Source organism: Ziziphus jujuba, chromosome 8 (assembly GCF_031755915.1).
Source record: "Ziziphus jujuba cultivar Dongzao chromosome 8, ASM3175591v1".
Classification (NCBI taxonomy): domain Eukaryota; kingdom Viridiplantae; phylum Streptophyta; class Magnoliopsida; order Rosales; family Rhamnaceae; genus Ziziphus; species Ziziphus jujuba.
Genome location: NC_083386.1, coordinates 1666165 through 1684845, shown reverse-complemented (window position 1 = coordinate 1684845; position 18681 = coordinate 1666165). Strand labels below are relative to the sequence as shown.

General features: G+C 32.9%; 2 protein-coding genes across 9 annotated transcripts in view; one reads left to right on the top strand and one right to left on the bottom strand.

The window, feature by feature from the left end:
* The window catches only part of LOC107412845 (transcription factor MYB33), a 216149-nt gene that overhangs the window by 181527 nt on the left and 15941 nt on the right, over nt 1-18681 (top strand). The window lies entirely within an intron of this gene.
* LOC107412822 (uncharacterized) lies at nt 866-18297 on the bottom strand. Of its 4 annotated transcripts, none has more exons than XM_048469717.2 (29): nt 18117-18294; nt 17346-17595; nt 17065-17225; nt 16357-16422; nt 15290-15407; nt 15038-15147; nt 14840-14935; nt 12469-12592; nt 11045-11112; nt 10289-10375; nt 9499-9651; nt 9298-9393; nt 9091-9150; nt 8868-8986; nt 8653-8740; nt 7771-7875; nt 7587-7691; nt 7449-7501; nt 7283-7346; nt 7030-7164; nt 6526-6638; nt 6334-6427; nt 5461-5680; nt 5163-5293; nt 4835-4981; nt 4129-4257; nt 2868-2966; nt 2087-2125; nt 866-1567 (listed from the first exon to the last, which is right to left on the bottom strand). In XM_048469717.2, the coding sequence occupies exons 2-29, from the start codon at nt 17584-17586 to the stop codon at nt 1430-1432; spliced, it is 3159 nt and encodes a 1052-aa protein (XP_048325674.1). In that variant the 5' UTR covers nt 17587-17595; nt 18117-18294; the 3' UTR covers nt 866-1429. The 4 variants fall into 4 exon arrangements, with proteins under 4 accessions (XP_048325674.1, XP_048325676.1, XP_048325675.1 ...); XM_048469719.2 differs by having other exon boundaries at nt 7587-7688; XM_048469718.2 differs by lacking the exon at nt 18117-18294 and adding an exon at nt 17975-18113.

The window sequence follows — 18681 nt, the reverse complement described above, 5'->3', positions numbered from 1 at the left end:
AGATACATCTTTTCATAACTACTTCTCACATTTCACATCTCAAAATCAAAATGAGGAAGAAACCGATGATTTTCAACCACCCAGAAGTTCTATGTGGTATTAAGATGATATTTATGAACTATAATGTAATTATAATAATCGTTTTATATATTTTAGTTAATAAATGATTTTATCATATATGTATTTTTTGATATATTTTTATTAATAATAATTCATCTATGGTTATTAATGTTTAATTGCTCATTATAAATCAATTCACTAAGAAGAACATAACATCCTTTCAATATTTTAATAAGTTTTATAATCAATTTGATAATTGATGGATTAAATAAGCTAATTCTAAAATTTCAATAAAAATTTCCATCTTTTAAAACAAATTTCCATCGTTTTTTATAATTTTTTATCGATATTCGATATTTTCCAAAATTTCCATGGAAATTTCTATATTTTGAACTCTCGATATTTCCGTCGACATCGATATTTTGAACCTTGCTAATATCTAGGTGATAAAAAATTTACCCGTGGTGTACATAGGGAGGTCACGGACCGATTCACGCATCACAATATTCACTCATCACTAAGCATATGATTGAAATTATGGACTTTTATCTACAAACTACATAAATTTTTTTAATGTTTCATACTGCTAACTGCTATCTGTTAAAAAAAATAATAATAAAATAAAAAATAAAAACAAACTATCTAATTGATAGAGATCATCTGTATTCAAAAATTACTTGTACCATTTCCCTTTTTTTTTACTTTTCAAACAGATGGTGCTAGGAGAGTCGATGCAAAAGGAAATAAAAAGTAGAGCACATAAGAGTAAACATAAACAAAAAAGGAAAAGGAAAAGAGGAGAGAATCGAACAAATCACATAATAATATTTTTTTTCTTTTTCTTCAACTATAAAAAATACAAAGAATATGTAGAATCTAATGTACAAAAATATCAACATGTAATCTACAAGCACAAACCAGATGAATTGCTTTACATCTTTTCTAAATTTTTGAAAGAATCGATATGATACTAAAACAGCACTACCCATTTCAACTATCATTATAGCTTCTGCAAACCTCAGAAATTTTCTTACTACCATAGCATTTTTTTATTTTTTTTTTAAGTGAAATTACTACCATAGCATCTATGTTTTAGTATCTCCCCTCCTCGGATAGACAGATAAAAACTATACAAAATCACCACAACACTTAAATTTCTAGTGCATCATTCCCCCATTCCAAAAACCGTCAAGCTTCAAAGTTATCTGCTTCTCCCATTCAGGCAACAAAACCAAGCAATCAAAAAGTCGCTCCTCTCCTGCGATGAGAAATTTCCATGTCTAAACCAAGTCAAGTATTGTTCAAACATACATCTTCTGCAGTTATATGTTTCTACCACAACCATCTGTTTTCATTGAGGGGTAAGCATTTATTTCACACGGAATTCATGCCGGAATATGGTCAGATTCTGAGTAAACTTGTCCCTGTTCTTTGAATCCAAGCTTCGAGTAACATCAGCCATTAGCTTGTCGAAACACAGGTAGAGCCGTTGATGTTGATCCACCGGCTGCAAATTCGTGCAAAATAGGGTCAGGTGAAGGATAAAAACTTCCAACACAAAAAGAGAGAAATTTGGAGAGATAGAGATAGGAGGGGATTTATAACACCACTATAAATTATGCACTATGTCCGAACAATCCAGAACGTCCCATGATCACTATTCAAAGTTCTCTCAACTCTTGAATTATTTATTCTACAAGTCCCCATTTTTATTCTAAATAATGTCAAAAGGCATCCCAATTACAAGATATTCATAGAGCACATATGCATCACAAGGAGAAAGCAAGTGCTAATATTCACAAGTTCTTAAAACTTAGGGGAAAAGGTGGAAGAATGTAAATATGCATAAATACTTCCTATATCATTTTGATTTGATCAGAAGAATCGACCTTTCAGAGTCATAAAGTGCCCTAAAATTGAGCAGTGCCCAACTCAATGCAGTTTCAGCCCAACCATTTCATTCAACAAATTAATCAAACTTTGTAGTATCCTTTCAATAAATATGAAAGAGAAAAGAAAAACTAACCTGAGAAGCCACAATTTGAGCCTTTAAATCAGAGAATATCTGCAGGTTAAAGATGATTTTTTTCAGACAATGATAAATAAAATAAAAATTAGGGTCAGATTTCAATTTCTAATGTCAATTCAAGCAATCAAGTTATTCAGTTTCCAATCATAATTTTCACATCCTATCAAAATGTCATGGATAATATTGAATTATAGTTTTCACACTGCTCCAGTAAAAAAACTTTCTTTCTTATCCAATAACAAATACAGCAAGAAACCAGATGCAAGGTAATATGGGGCTCCAATATTATTTTAAGATACGCTTCACTGAGCCACCTTTCTATGCTAGAACTCTCTAAACTTGGAAACATACAATAAAAAAGATGGCCTTAAGGGAGAACAATCCAAAGAATATTCAAATATATTACCCTACGAAACATCAGATATTTTCAACTCCTTATAAAATGTAGCTCTAATTCCAGTCGTCATCTCAGTTCTGCTCCATACGCAAAAATGAATACAGCATGGTATGTGCGAATTATTAGATAACTGATTCAATTTCTTAGTCCTTACCTATCTGGCAGCAGCACTAAGTTTTTATAAAATACATATATATATATATATATATATATAGAACAAAACAAAGTATAAAAGGGGGCAAAAAATAAAGGGCAGATAAAAGGCCATAATACAGACCCATAGGCAAACATGCTTAACTAAGTATATAACATATAAATGAATAAGACTTGCTTGACCTATGGAAGTAGAAGGAAAACATAAACTGTTATAGACAAATTCACCTGCTCACTAATAAGTATCAAGCTCAACATTGGTCTGCTAAGACTCCACTGGTTGCCACAGTCTTCAAATAAAACAATCTCGAACAGGGTTTTCAGTATCTGGAAATATGAAAAGAAAACAACGTCAATAAGGCAATTTAATTTAAAAAATAACAACAATTAAGGGAGCAGAAAGCAATAAAAAGGGTAACTGTCACTTTGCCATATCTCAAATAGTGCATTGGTATGTTCAAAAGGACCATCAGCTAAAGTACTTTGTTTAGATGTCCGTCAATCATTTAAATGTATTTCTAGTTCACTTTATAGAAAACAGTTCATCATCTAAGAAGGTAATCAACTCAGAATCTTGAGCTGCTCAGTCTGATATAATACCGGCAATTCTCTCATCCAGGATCCTACACAAACTTTTGTCCGGGACAATGCATAAGGATACGCAATGTCCAGGACAAAAATTTGCCCAGGTTCCTGCATAGAAGAAAATCAGATATAATACATAGTGGATATTAATCTAAATACACTGGTGTTTAGATGACCAACCTAAGAAGTTTTTCCTACTGATGCACTGCACTCGCAGACTATGATCCAACAAGAATTGCAACCATAACTCAATTTGGCAACAATTACCTTATAGGGCATTCCCAAATTTATTTTGTGAGATAAAGTTGAATATAACTATTGTAGAAGGATGATGTCCCTTATAGCAAATTGTGATTTAGCAAAGTCAAAGGAAAAAAGGACACTGCAAAAAATTACATTTCCTCAGCTCTTAACCCTACAAGTATTTCTTTCTTCCTTTTAGATACGAATATAATCATCAGCATGATCCAGCAAGTATAGTACCTTTCGAAAGTTTTATCTAAATGAAAATTGTTTTGACACAACTTCTCATACGGTAGCATTTAAATTCTTAGTTAAATAGATTACTTCACAATAACTTCCACGAATACATAACATTTATCGAACATAATAATAATTGAAAAATGAAGAAATTCATTAATGAACACCTTCACCTTCAATTTCAAACCTCAGCATTTGTGATTGAGATTGTTGAGTGTTGCAAAATTTGTGGTAATAAATAATGTAGTAAAGTGAAATTCTTATGGGAGACCTCACAAAGTGGAGGAAAACGAGATTACAGCATCAATCTTTATGACAAAAGATTAACCAACCAAAGTAATGTTGCTTTTATTCTTTTAGGATGACAAAAGATAACAAAATAAGACATCAATCTGCAATGCAGTATACAATACACCATACTTACTTCTGGAAACAAATTTGGACAATCTACAATGTGACGAGCAAGATTAATTGCAGCAGGAGATGTTGGTGCTTCTCCCATTGTGATGTTGTTGAAATAGAAAGCAGCCAGATTGTCAACAGCAGATGCACACTGAAGCATATATTAAGTCTCATTGAATCAGCACAGCCAAAGGAACAAAAACAGATATTGTGATAAATTATATTAACCATACACTACTCAAAAGTCTGTGCATATACCTCCATATTTCCATAAATATTACCAAAATAGTCCCCTTGAAATTTCAGAGATTATAGACATACCATTAAGTTTTATTATTGTTAAAAAATTCCTTCATTCCATACCATGAATTTACATGTATAGTTCCCAAAATTGTACATATTAAAAATTTCCTCCATTCCATACCATGAATTTACATGTAAAAGTTCCCAAAATTGTACATATTGAAGAGAGGAAGGTGCAACAAAAATGAAATTCGAAAAGGAGATCTTTGAGATTCCAGAAAGCAAGAGTTATATGTTCAATAGTTCCAAAACAAAGGAAATAGAAAGTAATTTACACAAAAAGATTGTTCCATATTCAGAGAATAAACAAACATATCAGTAGTCAAAAATTAGAACTACATTCTCACTAATGATTTCAAAGATTTACCAACAATGAGTCAAGCAGACAACAAAAAGTGTAAAATTCTTAAGAGCAGTTGGCACACCTGTGATGAGATGTTAGTATCTAGGCCTTTAAGGCCAGATTCAAGGGATCCAACTATATGCATAAAAGTGCTCGTATCCAGGTTCAGTATAAAATTGATATGGCTATTGAATAAAACTTCCAGAAATGCAAAGTAAGCCCTTGTTAGCTGCAAAATATCAAATTAAAGAGGTTCTTTAAATATTTCAGGAAACATGATGAACAAAAACAACAAAAAAAATAAAAAGAAAAGAGTCTGAAAGCAAAGAAAAAGATACAGAATAAATGAATTCAATCATTCAAAAATAAATGTATGTCCAATGATACTTGCAGACTACATATCAACACACCTTTCTGAATGCCAATATATCGGCCAAAGGAATTGATAATGTCATCTTTAGTGCAATATCAAGTGCATCAGAAAGCGCTCTATCACCATATAATTCAAATACTCCAAAGTTAACATAGTTTCCAGCAAGGGCTGTCATTTGGCAGTAAGAAACTAAAATTAGTTTAAACATACCAAAATCAAAATTCTTTTCTAATTTCACTTGAGTTTAGGATTAGAAAATATATAGGTGAGCATTGTTCCATATGAATAACAAAATCAGTAACGCAGTTAAATAAAAAAAGAGCTATTATTCTCACCTCTTGAGAGTATGGTTAAAGAAATCCATATTCCCTTGTATTTGAAGGCATATATATCAGCAGCATTTGGAAGAGACAATATCCTTGACCCATAGGAAACAATTAGTTTACTGACTTCACGGAAAAGAAGTATGCCATTAGGAGAAGATGAGTCAAATGTCAAACGTTGGGCTTTGTTTAGCACAAACTCAGACATAAATTTCAGCAATGGCGTGGTAACCTGCAGCATTAATGAAAAAGAAAATATAATAAAAAGAAAACAGGTTTATGTTAGCAACTACTAAGAAAGCAGCCAATCGTAACACAATATATAAATGATAAAAATACCATAATGGAAGGGAGAGGGGGGGGCGGCAGGGGGAGAGAGATAGAGAGACAGAGACAGAGAAGGAGTTGTTATTTCGACTGTGTTTTACTTATACATGAATGAAGACTAAATAATAACGTTAACTGCAACCCCTTTCAATAAAACATCTCAAAACCAAAACTAGAATAAAATTTACCAAATTAAAACAGAATACTACATATATTTCATACAGTAATTGAAAATGAAATAAACAACAGTGAACATCAAACAATATTTTGTTGGATTTTTGTGAAAGCAATCAACTATAAATTGTAACATACAATCACATAGAAATAATTGAACAGAACCTCTGTTTTACTTCTCTATATCTTAAATAATAATTCTTCCTCAAATAGTAGCACACGTTCCCTACCCATCATGATCAATTCCAAGGTTAAAGAGTATGCTGAAACTCTTTAACTAGTACATTAAGTTCAATTCCAAGGTTCCTATCAACTGGCTTCTTAAATATGTCAGAATACTGTTCAAGTTTCTTAATAAAGGACAAAACAAACTGTAAGCTCTACCTCTGGTGTGTCAGACCAATGTGAGATGCCTTTCAAAAGAAGTGGCATGTGTGCAGGATACAGCCAATCAAACAGAAGCCCATAAGTTCTGCGACTGAAAGATATTTCAGGAAATTCATTAGAAAAATTAAATTGGTTAAGTATGTTTAATCCAACTGAAACTAAGATATAGCAAATAGCAAACATAATTACCTATTTGTGGCCATTGCAATTCCTCTAAGATCCCTCATCAACCCAATTAATGCATACTTTACCACATCAGTACGGAACATTGAATCAGGAGTTGATTCCAAGCTGACAAAAACCTAATAAACCACATATAGTACTTTATCAGTGAAACTGAATGTGTAAGGTAAAATTTATTAAACAAAAGACACCATCAATTTTCAATAAACAAAAACAACCATAATAACCAATAAAAAGTATAGGTATTCTAATAATTTAAATTAATAATTGTAATGAACTAATATGACTAACAGCTGTAACAAGTTCCGCAAATGCAATAAAATTAATATCACATCCAACAAGAGCCACAAAAGAGTATGACCAGCATCAAGTGTCAAGCATCAAAGAAAAACACTTTCAGGAACACAGCTGAGATCTAAAATTTTAACTGCATATGTGCATATATTGCATGACTTTTGAGGGGGGGAAGACACAGAGAGAGAGAGAGAGAGAGAGAGAGAGAGAGAGTACTTGCAAGAGAGGCTCCATTGAAGATTTAAATTTCATAGGGCTGTCCTCCATAAATACTAACCAACCAATTATATAATAGAAAGTTGTTCTGCTCCGAGAACACCTATATTCTTCCAGAAATGGAAAGTGTTCCCTCTGACAATAGAAATTTGAGAGAAATTTTGTTTTAGACAATGATGCAGAATAATTTTAAAGACAGTCATGAGTACACAAAAGTAGGAATATAAAAGATAGTTATTCATGGTTGGATTACAGTATGGTTTGCTACTATGAATTTAACAGTATCCAACTTCAAAAGCAGCTTGCCAGTCATGTATCTGCCAAAAAAAGTTATTACAGCATTACAATCAGTAATACAGTTGATGAAATAGGTGGCCTTTATCAAACAACAGCATCAAAGGCTATCAAATAACACTAACCCAGATGCCAGCTCCAAGAACAGACTTAAAGTGTGATCAATGACTTCCTCACTCTGGAATAAGAAATAATAACAATAAGGATAAAAATATATTATCCAATATTGTAATAATATTACATAAGAATGGATGAGCTTTCACCTCAGTATAACATTTAAGGTTTGTAGCAATCTTGCCAACAATTACATTCAACATTAATAGATGATCATGGAGTCCAAGAAGCTCAGACAGCCTAGCATATAGCTGCTGCAACAGAAAGGGAAGCCTCAGAAGAATTTTTTTGGCAACAGAACTTTAAAAAGAATGCCAAGAGAAACTTAATTACCTTTGAGGAATGCATGGCCTGATCACCCACATAAGACTTCCGGAAATGTTGAAAAAAGGTAAGAATTGCACGATCAAGTCTTTGCTTGCTTAATTCACCATACCGCTGTGAAATAGCAAAATTAAGGACTCAATAGTTCAAAACATCACCTCAAAAATGTCCAAAACAAAGGAGAATATTAGGGCAAAAATAATCAATCAAAAGGTGCCATATTAAACTCAACTAATCCCAACTAATTAAAGATGCTACTTTAAATAAATAAACCAATTCATTCTTAAAAACAAAAGAACAAACATATGTATTCTTGTTTTGCTAATAACTCAACATTTATTAACCATGTTTGAATAAACAATAGAAAAATAAAAGAGAAGAGAGGTCAAATGACAAGCTACATTTCACCGTGCATAAAATGTTAGGCTCTAAAAGAGTATACCACCATGTAGCATGAAAGAATGTTTAACAAAATCAACAGCATGAAAGAGAAATATTGACCCAAGAATTAAATTTGACAGTTAAATAAGATCTGGAATGAAAAAATGAACTGAATTCCTTAAAAGAGCACTTTGCTATACATGTTTGTCACTCTTTTCTTTTTTCTATGTATTCATGAGTATGTGTGTGTTGTTATCTGTTGTTTGTGTCTCTGAGTATGTTTGTCCCTCCAAAGATATTGTTAATTTGTTTTGTTGACTCGACAAACACCATGTTACATGGGCTCAGATGCAGGTGCATGCAGTCTAGCAATCATATCCATCCATCTCTAAATTTTAGGATATGGTACTTGACTAGAAAGTGTATAAGTTTTGAGTAGTAGTACTTAAAACATCGCAGCAGAGTAAGAAAAGAATAATCTATCAACAAACTTAACTCATGCTGACTTACCTGGCTGTGTAGCCCATTGTCAGTAACATTTATTAACTGCAAAATACGTGCTGAAAGTTCTGCATCAAGCACTTCTTGTGACTCAGCACTGCACAAGAGATATGTAAACCACTGAATAAATATCCAAAAAAATATAATGCGGTACAACCCATTGGGGCTATACAGAAGAAATGAAATGCAATGGAAAGAAACATCTCTAGAAAAGGCCCTATTACCTGCAACCAGTACATTGTTTTATCTTAAGAATAGCAGCAACAATATGAACGATCCAGGCAAGTTTAGCCTCAATAACAGCAAGGTCACTATTATCAGTGGTTGGCATTCTAGCCCTTTCCTGTTTTAGAGAATGAAAGTGATTAATTAACTCATCATATAAAGTCCAAATGCCTAAGTAACTTTAACTTTCAGAAAAAGAAAGTTAGTGATAAATGAGTTTACCGTGTATGTTTGCAGGATAGGCTCCAATATGTTTATTATATACAAACTACTGTTTTCATACTGCACATCAAAAAAAGGGAAAAAAAAAGGAGCCATGGAGCTCATAAACATTAGCAAACAAAAGTTGTGGTACAAATTATATTTGAATTGAAGATAGATTTTCATAAAACTTATAGAAAAAGAACATATCATATGTACAGACTTAACCTGGAATCTACAGAGGTAAGGAAAGCAATCTAACTGATCCTGAAGAAGTTCAACATTGTCCAAAGGGTTCTCAGACAGATCATCTGGTAATCCAGCCTGCAAATTACAACAGAGAAGGAATCAGAAAAATGGGGAAAAGAAAAACAATCATAACTTTGAATGTAAAAGGACTGGCCCATGGATAAGCACATAACACAGGACCTGCACGGAGTTAAATCTTGATGTGATGAAACCTTCAGTAATCTTGGGCACAAACTCATCCAGTAAGCTGGGTGCATCACCTTTCAGATATGGTACTGATGTCACTAATCTGGACCACAGCCCTAAAAGGTAGTATACACTGCTGCTGGCCCACTGGCAACAGTAAAATAACTTGGTTAGCATCTATCTAGTTTCTTTTTTTCCTTTTTTCTTGATAAGTAACATATATAATAAGAAAAATGAAGGACAAAATAAATAGGATGAGAAATCCTCAAATTTTTTCAAACCCCAAGCATAACCTACTTTGCATAATGCAAGATTATCCCAACAGTGTACCTAGTAAAATGACGAATCACTGAATTGGTTTTCCATAGACACCAAAACTGAAGCCAAAAACTTAATATCATTTCATTAGAAATAGAGGTTTTAAGATTTTCCCTCCAAAAATTAATCAGTTCCTTAAAGTTCAAATAATCCATATATATATATATATATATATATGTATTTATTATGTATAAATAAAGGTGCCAAAATAGCAAATTTTTCACAACACTTTCTGCTTTTCTTACTTCCAAAACTTTTTAAGGCACACTTGGTAGTGATTCATCGAAAGAAAACACCCAGTAAACACAACCTCTGAAACATAACAACTGGTATGGGGCTTTTACTTCCAGGTGTTTGGCTTCAAACAGTTTAAGGGGAGGAATTGGTGAAGAAACAAGAAAAAGAAACATTCATTCAGTACAAGAAAAAGTCTTGGGTAGTACAAAAGACAGAGAAACCAGTCAACCTGCCAAGACTGTAAGGACTTCAAAGTGAATTCTGCTACTAAACGAATCCAATCGCTATAGCCTTCCACATTAACAAGCTCTGACAACTGCAAAAGTTAGAAAATCAGATAAACATGAGTAACACAGTATGTCGAACCACGTAATTTGTTTATAAACCCAAAAATGAAAAAATATAGGGGGAAATAAAAGGTATAGCTAACACATGTTTTTACGTGAAGGAGGTGTAAAATTAACATACATATTAGAATGTGAATTATAAAGCACTTATCCAAACAAAGTGCCACCCAAAGGTCGAAACTACTATAACCCATGCACTGAGCTGAGTTTCCCAATCTCATTCAGCTTCACTGATAAGTAATATAATGGTTTGGGGGTAGCAACAAAGGGAATGTTCATTGAACTTTCACAATTTTGACTTTGTTTTGGATAATATGATTGGACAGAAATAATAGTATTTTTGAAGATGAGTTCAGGATATGATGATTTTATAAGGCTATATCAACTCTGGGCTCTTTGTGAGAGTCAACATCAAAAGAGTTCAACGATATTCCATCTTTGATTTTATTGCAATAGGAGAAGGATTTGGTGCAGATTTCTTTTCTACTTTAGGATTTTTTTCCTTTTTTTTTTTTTTTTTCTCAAATCATGTTATGCTATCTTACCTTAAAGAAAGTAAAGTAATATTTAAAAATATAATTGCAAAGGTATATCCAAAAAGGAGAAAGCAATGTCAAACAATATTATAATAAAAATACCTGATAATTCACTCTGAAACGTCCAAGAAGACGACAATATTCATGGTAATTATCATGATCAGCAAGACCTGATTCCAAATACAAACTAACCATCATGAACAAAAGTCCAAATACTAACGAAAACTTGAAAACAAAGCTCCAAACTAACCAATAAAAGCTTTGGCCAACAGACTACAGTTAAGAAGTTACTTCATAAGAATTCACAGCACTTTGTAGAGTAGCACACTTCAAGAATTCAGATAAAACCTTTCTAGACAACCATTCATAACAACTTGTCACAACTCAAGCACATAGAAAGCTCATCTCTTCTACATACTTTCATTCCATACCAAAAGAAACCGAGGTAAAGGGTGAGACTTATCATTTAAGAGGAATACCAGAAAGAAAACAAATCAAACTGAACTCTTTATTTAAATTGTATGCATATCCGTGTCTGTGTGTATATATCTGTATACAGCTTGAGACTCAGCTATTACTATCACAATTCCCATTAAAATTTGAAATAATTTAGTAATTGACAAGTCACAAGTTTATCATTCCTCCTGCTGAACCCAGCACTGCTTTGAATTACTCCTCTAATAGCGAATTTATTGATACGACACCCCTAAGCACATGATGGAGAAATGGCTTAAGCATGGCCAAGCGAAAATTATTTTAAATCCAACCAAATTTTTTTTTTTTTTTTTATCTTTTTGCCGAGTAAGCTATAAGGATAACTCTTTAGCAGTGATTATTATGGCCAATCTCCTTTTCATTCTGAAATTCAATATTAGTCATATATAGACACAACAGAGAGTAACAAAGCAATCACTAGTTTAAGTTATGCCAAGACAAGTTTCCAAATCCTGACTAACAAATGTAGGTTTCCTAAAGCAAAACATAATAAAATTTTAGCTCAATGTACAAATAACAAATTTTGATCTAGAAAAAATCATGAAGTAAAGTTTCCAACTAAATTGAAGTACAACTTATATCTGTTGGGAACTTTGTATGAGTTTATTGAAACACCCTTGACAGTAAACAAGGCACCAACTAAAGAATGAGAGGTTATTCCATTGCTTACCAACTTATTTGATGAGTTGTAACAAATTGAAATACACCAAGAGGTGTAAGCTATTCTTATGTTTATGATCATGATTTATCATGCTTTTTAATTGGAAAAGTAAAATTCATATCTGTCACACTAGTTTACAAGAAAAGAACAGAGAATGAAAACAGTTGAGTATGCTTAAATAGGGAATAAACAAAATGCTTAAAATAGGGAATAACCAAAAATATCATATGTGAAATGCACCCACCCACATGCACACATGCACGTGCTCATATACATGTTGACATGGTTACGCAGAATATTAACATCTGCTCAACATCATTATAATATGAGAGAACATGACAAAATAAAGAATATGACAAGCAAACAACACCTTGCCCTGTTTGTAGGATTTCTTTGGTTCCAGTCATTAAATGGGCCAAAAACTTAGAACGGGCAGCATCATTTGTAAACAAAGAACGTCTTACAGAAGCTAGTCGCACCAAGCACTCCAGTGCCTAGAAAGAACAATAGTGAAACCCCTAAGAAAAGATGTTTTACAGCAGCAAACACATGAACAATCAAAAAATGAAAGTTCACATTTCAAATGATGGTGGAAGAACTTTTCCATCTTTAACCAAAATCGCAGTATTTGTCAGTAAAACACAGAACTGCAACCATTGTATACATTTATGTAAATGAAAAAAAAGAGAAACTGTTAGCGATTACAGTTTAAAAAGAAAAAAAAAAATTGCTCATTCAGAGTATAAAGAATACTTTAGACACAAGGGATTAAACAACTTTCAAGCATTGTTAAAAGGAATGGTCAACAATATATCTCAAATAATAAAAGTAGTTAAAAGTGAGTGTGGCTTTTCTTTCTTAGTGTTGCAGTAGTATTACAACTTATATTCACATAAGCAATTAAAATTTAGGTATATATAAGTTTCACAGTTGGGAGGAGAGAGAGAGAGAGAGAGAGAGAGAGAGAGAGAGAGAGAGAGAGAGAGAGAGAGACAGAGAGATGATTCAAAGCTTAACATGTTAAGACTATAATATATAAATTATTTTTAAACAAGAAAGAAAGGTCGTATTATTATATAACTTATTTGCTAAGAACTATATCTTATAGAAAACCAATGAATCATTTATCCATTGATAAAAATAAAATAAAAAATAAAAACATCCTAAAAAATCCACAGGAGAATCCTATTCAAAAGGAAACAAACAAATAATTAACAAATCCTCAAGAGAAAAAAAAAAAATGAAAAATACTTAGAGATAGACATCCTTTGGCAAATAGAATACGTCAAGTGTTGATGAGAATGAGATGACCATGGACTTTCCTACAAAGGCAATCACTCATTAGATAACAGAAAAGGATTAACATGTTTTTAACTTCCCACTGATATGTAAAACATCACTCGCAAATGTCACACCATCTCATCATCATAGGTACTAGCCATCAATTACCAGTCAAGGAAAACAAAAGATCCCCCCTCCCCACCCCACCAGGTTGCCAAAACAAATAAAGCAATAAGAAATGATGCACTAATTCCCCACCAAACTTACAGATATGAACAGAACCAATATATTATGTACTATGCTCTCTCAGCTAACTCATGATTATAATTCACCAAAAACAACTTTCATGTTAAAAAGGCACACTAAATGGTACTTTGCATTGCAAGGTACTCTTCCATAAGAAACTAGGCTCTTCAACAAGTCTTAAACCATTCCTAATACTCCAAAACGTGTGATTCACTAGCTCAAATGGAGGCATGGTATATTCCAGAGTTAAGATGATACATAAGCTTTCTTCTAAGAAATTGGGCCACCCAACACATGATGATCCAAAGGGAAAAGTTAGCCATATCAGAATTAAGCTCAAAAACAAGTATATAGACTCGCATAATGCTTTCCCAATAAATTTAAAAGCTTCTTGTTATCCAAATAAATAAATAAATATATACCTATATAAGACATTATGTAGCATAAAGACCATTTGTTCCTTAACAAACCTTATGATGAGTAATTTCAGATGATGGACCTCGGTCATTATACGTGAGCAACATGCAGTGCAGTCATTATAAGCAATTACTTTTTATTTTTTCCTTTTTTCCAGCTAGACTAATGCTGAAGTTGAATTAATAATTCCAAATTTGGTTTCTACCACAAAGAATTTGGTTAAGCATGGGAAATAGTCACCAGCTCGAGCAATACATCCAAGCAGATCAGCATGATATATCAATATGATGGAATAATCAACAGAAAATGACGCAATTAGTTGACCATTCTTTCTAATGTTGTGTATTTCCATTATGTTTTCCCAAGATCCATAATGCTATATTTGTATGCTCTCGTTACCTCACATTATCTTTGAAATTGAACATAAGCATCATTATTTCACAAAGTAACAGGATATCAAAGCTACATACAGGTATACACAACTTAACGCAAAAGAAATTTATCGCAGAAGAGCCACAAATTATTTATAATGATGGTGAACAAATATGAAAAAGCCCTTCATAACTGGGTATGAGGCAACAAGAAAACGTGAGTAATATCTCTCATAAGTGTACAAACTGCTGGTTGTCATTGGTGTGTCAAAGTTCATTCAAATAAACTTATTTAAAAGTTTTCCTATAACTTGGAACTTATGCCATGTCCTAAAGCATCAAATATGCTAAATTTAAAATAGAAAAGTCTTGCAACTCATAATTTTACACAAACATTTGAAAACAAAATAAAAGTACAAATATTACCTCCTTCGAAAGAGGCGATTTTGTAATCGCATAGTAATCAAAGAATATTTGAAGTGTAGAAGGATCCTCCAAAACTGACCTCCAAGATGATGGAATCTATGATATCAACAACTATAGGATTATTTCAAAATCCACTGCACTGGGACTCACTAACAGACTTCATATCATTGATAACTGAAAATGAGAGACGGTGAATACCTGCACTGTGCCGAACTCTTCCGAACTTTCATCAACAGATGTGCCAACAAAATCAAATGATAAACATTTAAGAGAAAGAGAAAGAGCCAACTCTTGCAGCTGATCCACAACTGTACATAAGAGAAATGAAAAACCTTCATAACTATCAAGCAAGAAATTAAATGCTTAGACAAAATATAGAAGCAAAGACAGGATAGAGAGAGGGGCAGAAAAAAAAAAAAAACCCTCAAAAGTAACATTTCAAAATATTACCATCATTCTTCAGCTGACGCAATGAAGTTAAAGAAATTTGAAATATCTGAAAAAGCGATTGGTCCCTAAAGTTGCAAGCAACTCTTCGATGATGTGTTGAAGCCAATCCAGGATTAGGCTGAGAATTTAGCATTCAGAAATATCAAACAGATAGCAGGGGTAATAAAATAAAACACTGCATGCATAAACTATTCCAGAAAAAGTAAAAAAGGGAAAAAACAGCAACCATATATCTACATGTGCATGTACGATGTTTGTGTTAATCCAATACCTTTTTCTCCTCTATTTACTTCTCTTTCCTAACAATGTACAAGAACCTATCACCAAAAAAGGATCATGATAGCATGGGAAGGTTTGGAACCAATTAGGGGCTGAAAGGTGTCTCCTAAAAGTCCTTGGAAAGCTATTTCCAAAGGCAATCTTGATTGTGCTTCAACTACTAAGTAGTTCTTGGTAACTGGGGAGAGTGACTTTGGGAAGACTCGTTGGGGAATGATATTCCATTCATGCATCATTTCCCTAGACTGCATCAATTGTCTAATTCAAAAGGTTGCTCCATTGAAGATCTTCTTGTTCCTTCTTCTAGACATCCAATTGAACTTCTGTTATCTTGAAACAATGATAGAGAGATTCAGGAATTCTATCTCCTCCTTAATAGAAAATCTAAACCTAGTTTTCCTTTTCCTCTCCCATTAAGAAATTTTACAAGAGATCTTGGTCCCTTAATTCTTATGGTTTTTCTTTTAGTTGAATACTAGCAAAAGGCCAAGACATTGTTCTTTTCCTCATTCATGTATTCAAATTGCGAATTTATAATCACTTAGTTCCACAGTATGAAATAGTGAATGGACTCGATAGTAGATTGGTGCACAGACAATAGTGTATCAACTTTTCCCTCTCAGGTGCCATTTCCATCCCAAACAAAACTCCAAACCACATCCTAATTTAATTGCTACCCCTTCTATAACACTACAATATAATATTTGGCTTACGGAAATAATAATCCTTACTAATTGTTCCATTCATGCATAATGACGGCAAGCAATTAAAAAGTCAGAAAATCTAACCTGATTCATCTCAGACACAAGCTGGTTCAATATCTTCAAACCAATGGCATAGTGATCTGATGTGGCCTGGTGAAAAAATGTTCATAAGCAAGCATGTATATACTACCAGTTCTCAATTGCTCATAATAATGCAGGTACTACCAGTTGGGACCATCAGTAGTAGCACCTTAAACGTTTAGCAATCAATAAACACAGCGTGCAACTCAAATTTGCTATTCTAAGAATAGTAACAAACAAAAACATAAGCATATGCAGCACATTAAACTTAAATATTATATGTTGTTCTTCTTTTCTATTAGCAAATTCTTATTTGAAATAAATAATCCTTGGAAGCCAAACCTATGAAGCAAGTATTGCAAAGAACATAGAAAAACAGAAAACACCAAAAAGTTCAGGCCTACAAAAATCCTTCACTATCATAAGCTTTATATGTTAAGCATTACAGGGCAAGTAATTAAACAACAAAACTAAAAAACCAGAAATATAAAGCATAACCAAAAAAACAAAAAAAAAAAAAAAAAAAAAAAAAAAAAAAAGAAAGAAAGAAAGAAAGAAAAAAGAAATGGCAACCCGATAAATGTAGACTATGCTTATAATTAAATTCAAAGCATTGAAAAAAAAATGAAAAATAGCTTAATCAAATCATTACAATATTGGCATAAACATACTAAGTATTAAATACAACATCGTGTACACAAGTCATATCACCTGGTTCAAGAAGTTCATTGACTCTTTCACCACATCCCGAAATCTGTCATCATCAAACCACCCAAACTTTGTAACTCGACATAAGAGTTGGATTAAAGACGCAGTCACAAAAGACTGCAACTTAGGTCCTCTGGAGGCCAAATAATTGATAAGGTAACTCCCTGCAATAATAATTTAAATAAAAATAATAATAAAAATAAAACGACAATGTTCAACTTTCAGAAAGGTAAACATGTGCATTCTATCACATAAACAAATCGCATACGGAAATTGAATATTACAAATATCAAGACGGAGCTGTAACGCAAGGCTATGCTCAGTGACTTGCTTCAACAAACTCGAACTCGCCAGCATCAACGCATAAGGAGTCAGAGCATTGTCGAGAATGTACTGGCACTGGGAAATGTAATCAGTGTTCACGGAGAAACATTTCAAAGTGTTCTCGGCGTGTGCTCGTTCAACCGAGTCCTGCGAATTGTAAAGCCTCTCGCACAGCGCCTCTAGTTGCGCCAAGCTCTCCATCAAGCAACCCTAACATTTCAGAAAAAAATAAATAAATAAATAAAAACTCATTAACCAAACAGCACCGCCAAACTTCATTCATACAATCCGCACGTTATTTCCACTCGTATGAGTTTCCAAGAAAACAAACAAACAAAAATAATAATAAGAAAAACAAAAATATAAAATAAAAGCTGAACCAGACCACACAAGCGAAAAGGTGTAGTCAGCAAGAATCTAACACAATCAACGAAGAAACTCCAAACATAAACTGAAATACTAAAAAAAAAAATTTAATAATAATAAAAAATAAATAATTCCGAATCAATAAAACTGTAATCGGAGCAACGAATCAACAAAAGGACGATCAAACCAATGCAAGAAACCTTGAAAATGACAGTAAACGAACCGAAAATCACGAAGAGAAATAAATTCCAAGAAATAAATCGAACGAAAACGGAGAATATCACAAAGTGGAAAGCAGTGGAGGATCAAGGTGCGCAAGGTGTTTGTGAAATGTGAAAAAATAGAGAGGAATATATAAAAAATACCTGAGGCGGATCTGAGATCCAAAGGGTTTAGAAGAAGAAGGAAAGTTTAGGTTCGTGGATTAGAATTAGGGAATATCGATTGGAGCGATTTGGGTTTTGGGCGTTTAGTGGCTGCTTTTCTTGCTTGTTTAGGAGAAGTCTACATTTACAATGGCGGAGCTTATTATTATCATTATTATTGGTATTCTTTTGGTTTTTTTGGCTTATTTTATTATTATTTTTTTCTGTTCCGTTTCCACGGTGTATTTTGTCAGCTTGAAATTAGGACCATGTGTAATGCGCTACAAATGCTTGTCTACCTCTAATCTCCACCGTTCGTTCACATGACTTTTGAAACCTCGCCGACTTTCCATGCTATGTGACGTAATATTATAAAATAAAGTTTTGAAATTTACAGAAAGTTAATAATTTTTAACACGTAAATTTGAATATTTTCCTCCAGATATAAAAATTAATCTGTCCAGATCAACAAATAATAATAACAAATTAAACTATAGCTGGCATTTCCTATCTTCAATATTATAAAGTGAAATTGGCCAAATAAATAGAAAAACTATTTGTAAAT

Excerpts from the sequence above, each read along its gene's own strand:
- LOC107412822 (XM_048469717.2), bottom strand. The coding sequence starts at position 17,586 with ATGGAGAGCTTGGCGCAACTAGAGGCGCTGTGCGAGAGGCTTTACAAT. Across the intron at positions 15,408-16,356 it reads TTGTGTCTGAGATGAATCAG|CCTAATCCTGGATTGGCTTC; the intron begins GTTAGATTTTCT and ends CTAAATTCTCAG. Across the intron at positions 5,681-6,333 it reads ATTGGTCTGACACACCAGAG|GTTACCACGCCATTGCTGAA; the intron begins GTAGAGCTTACA and ends TTAATGCTGCAG.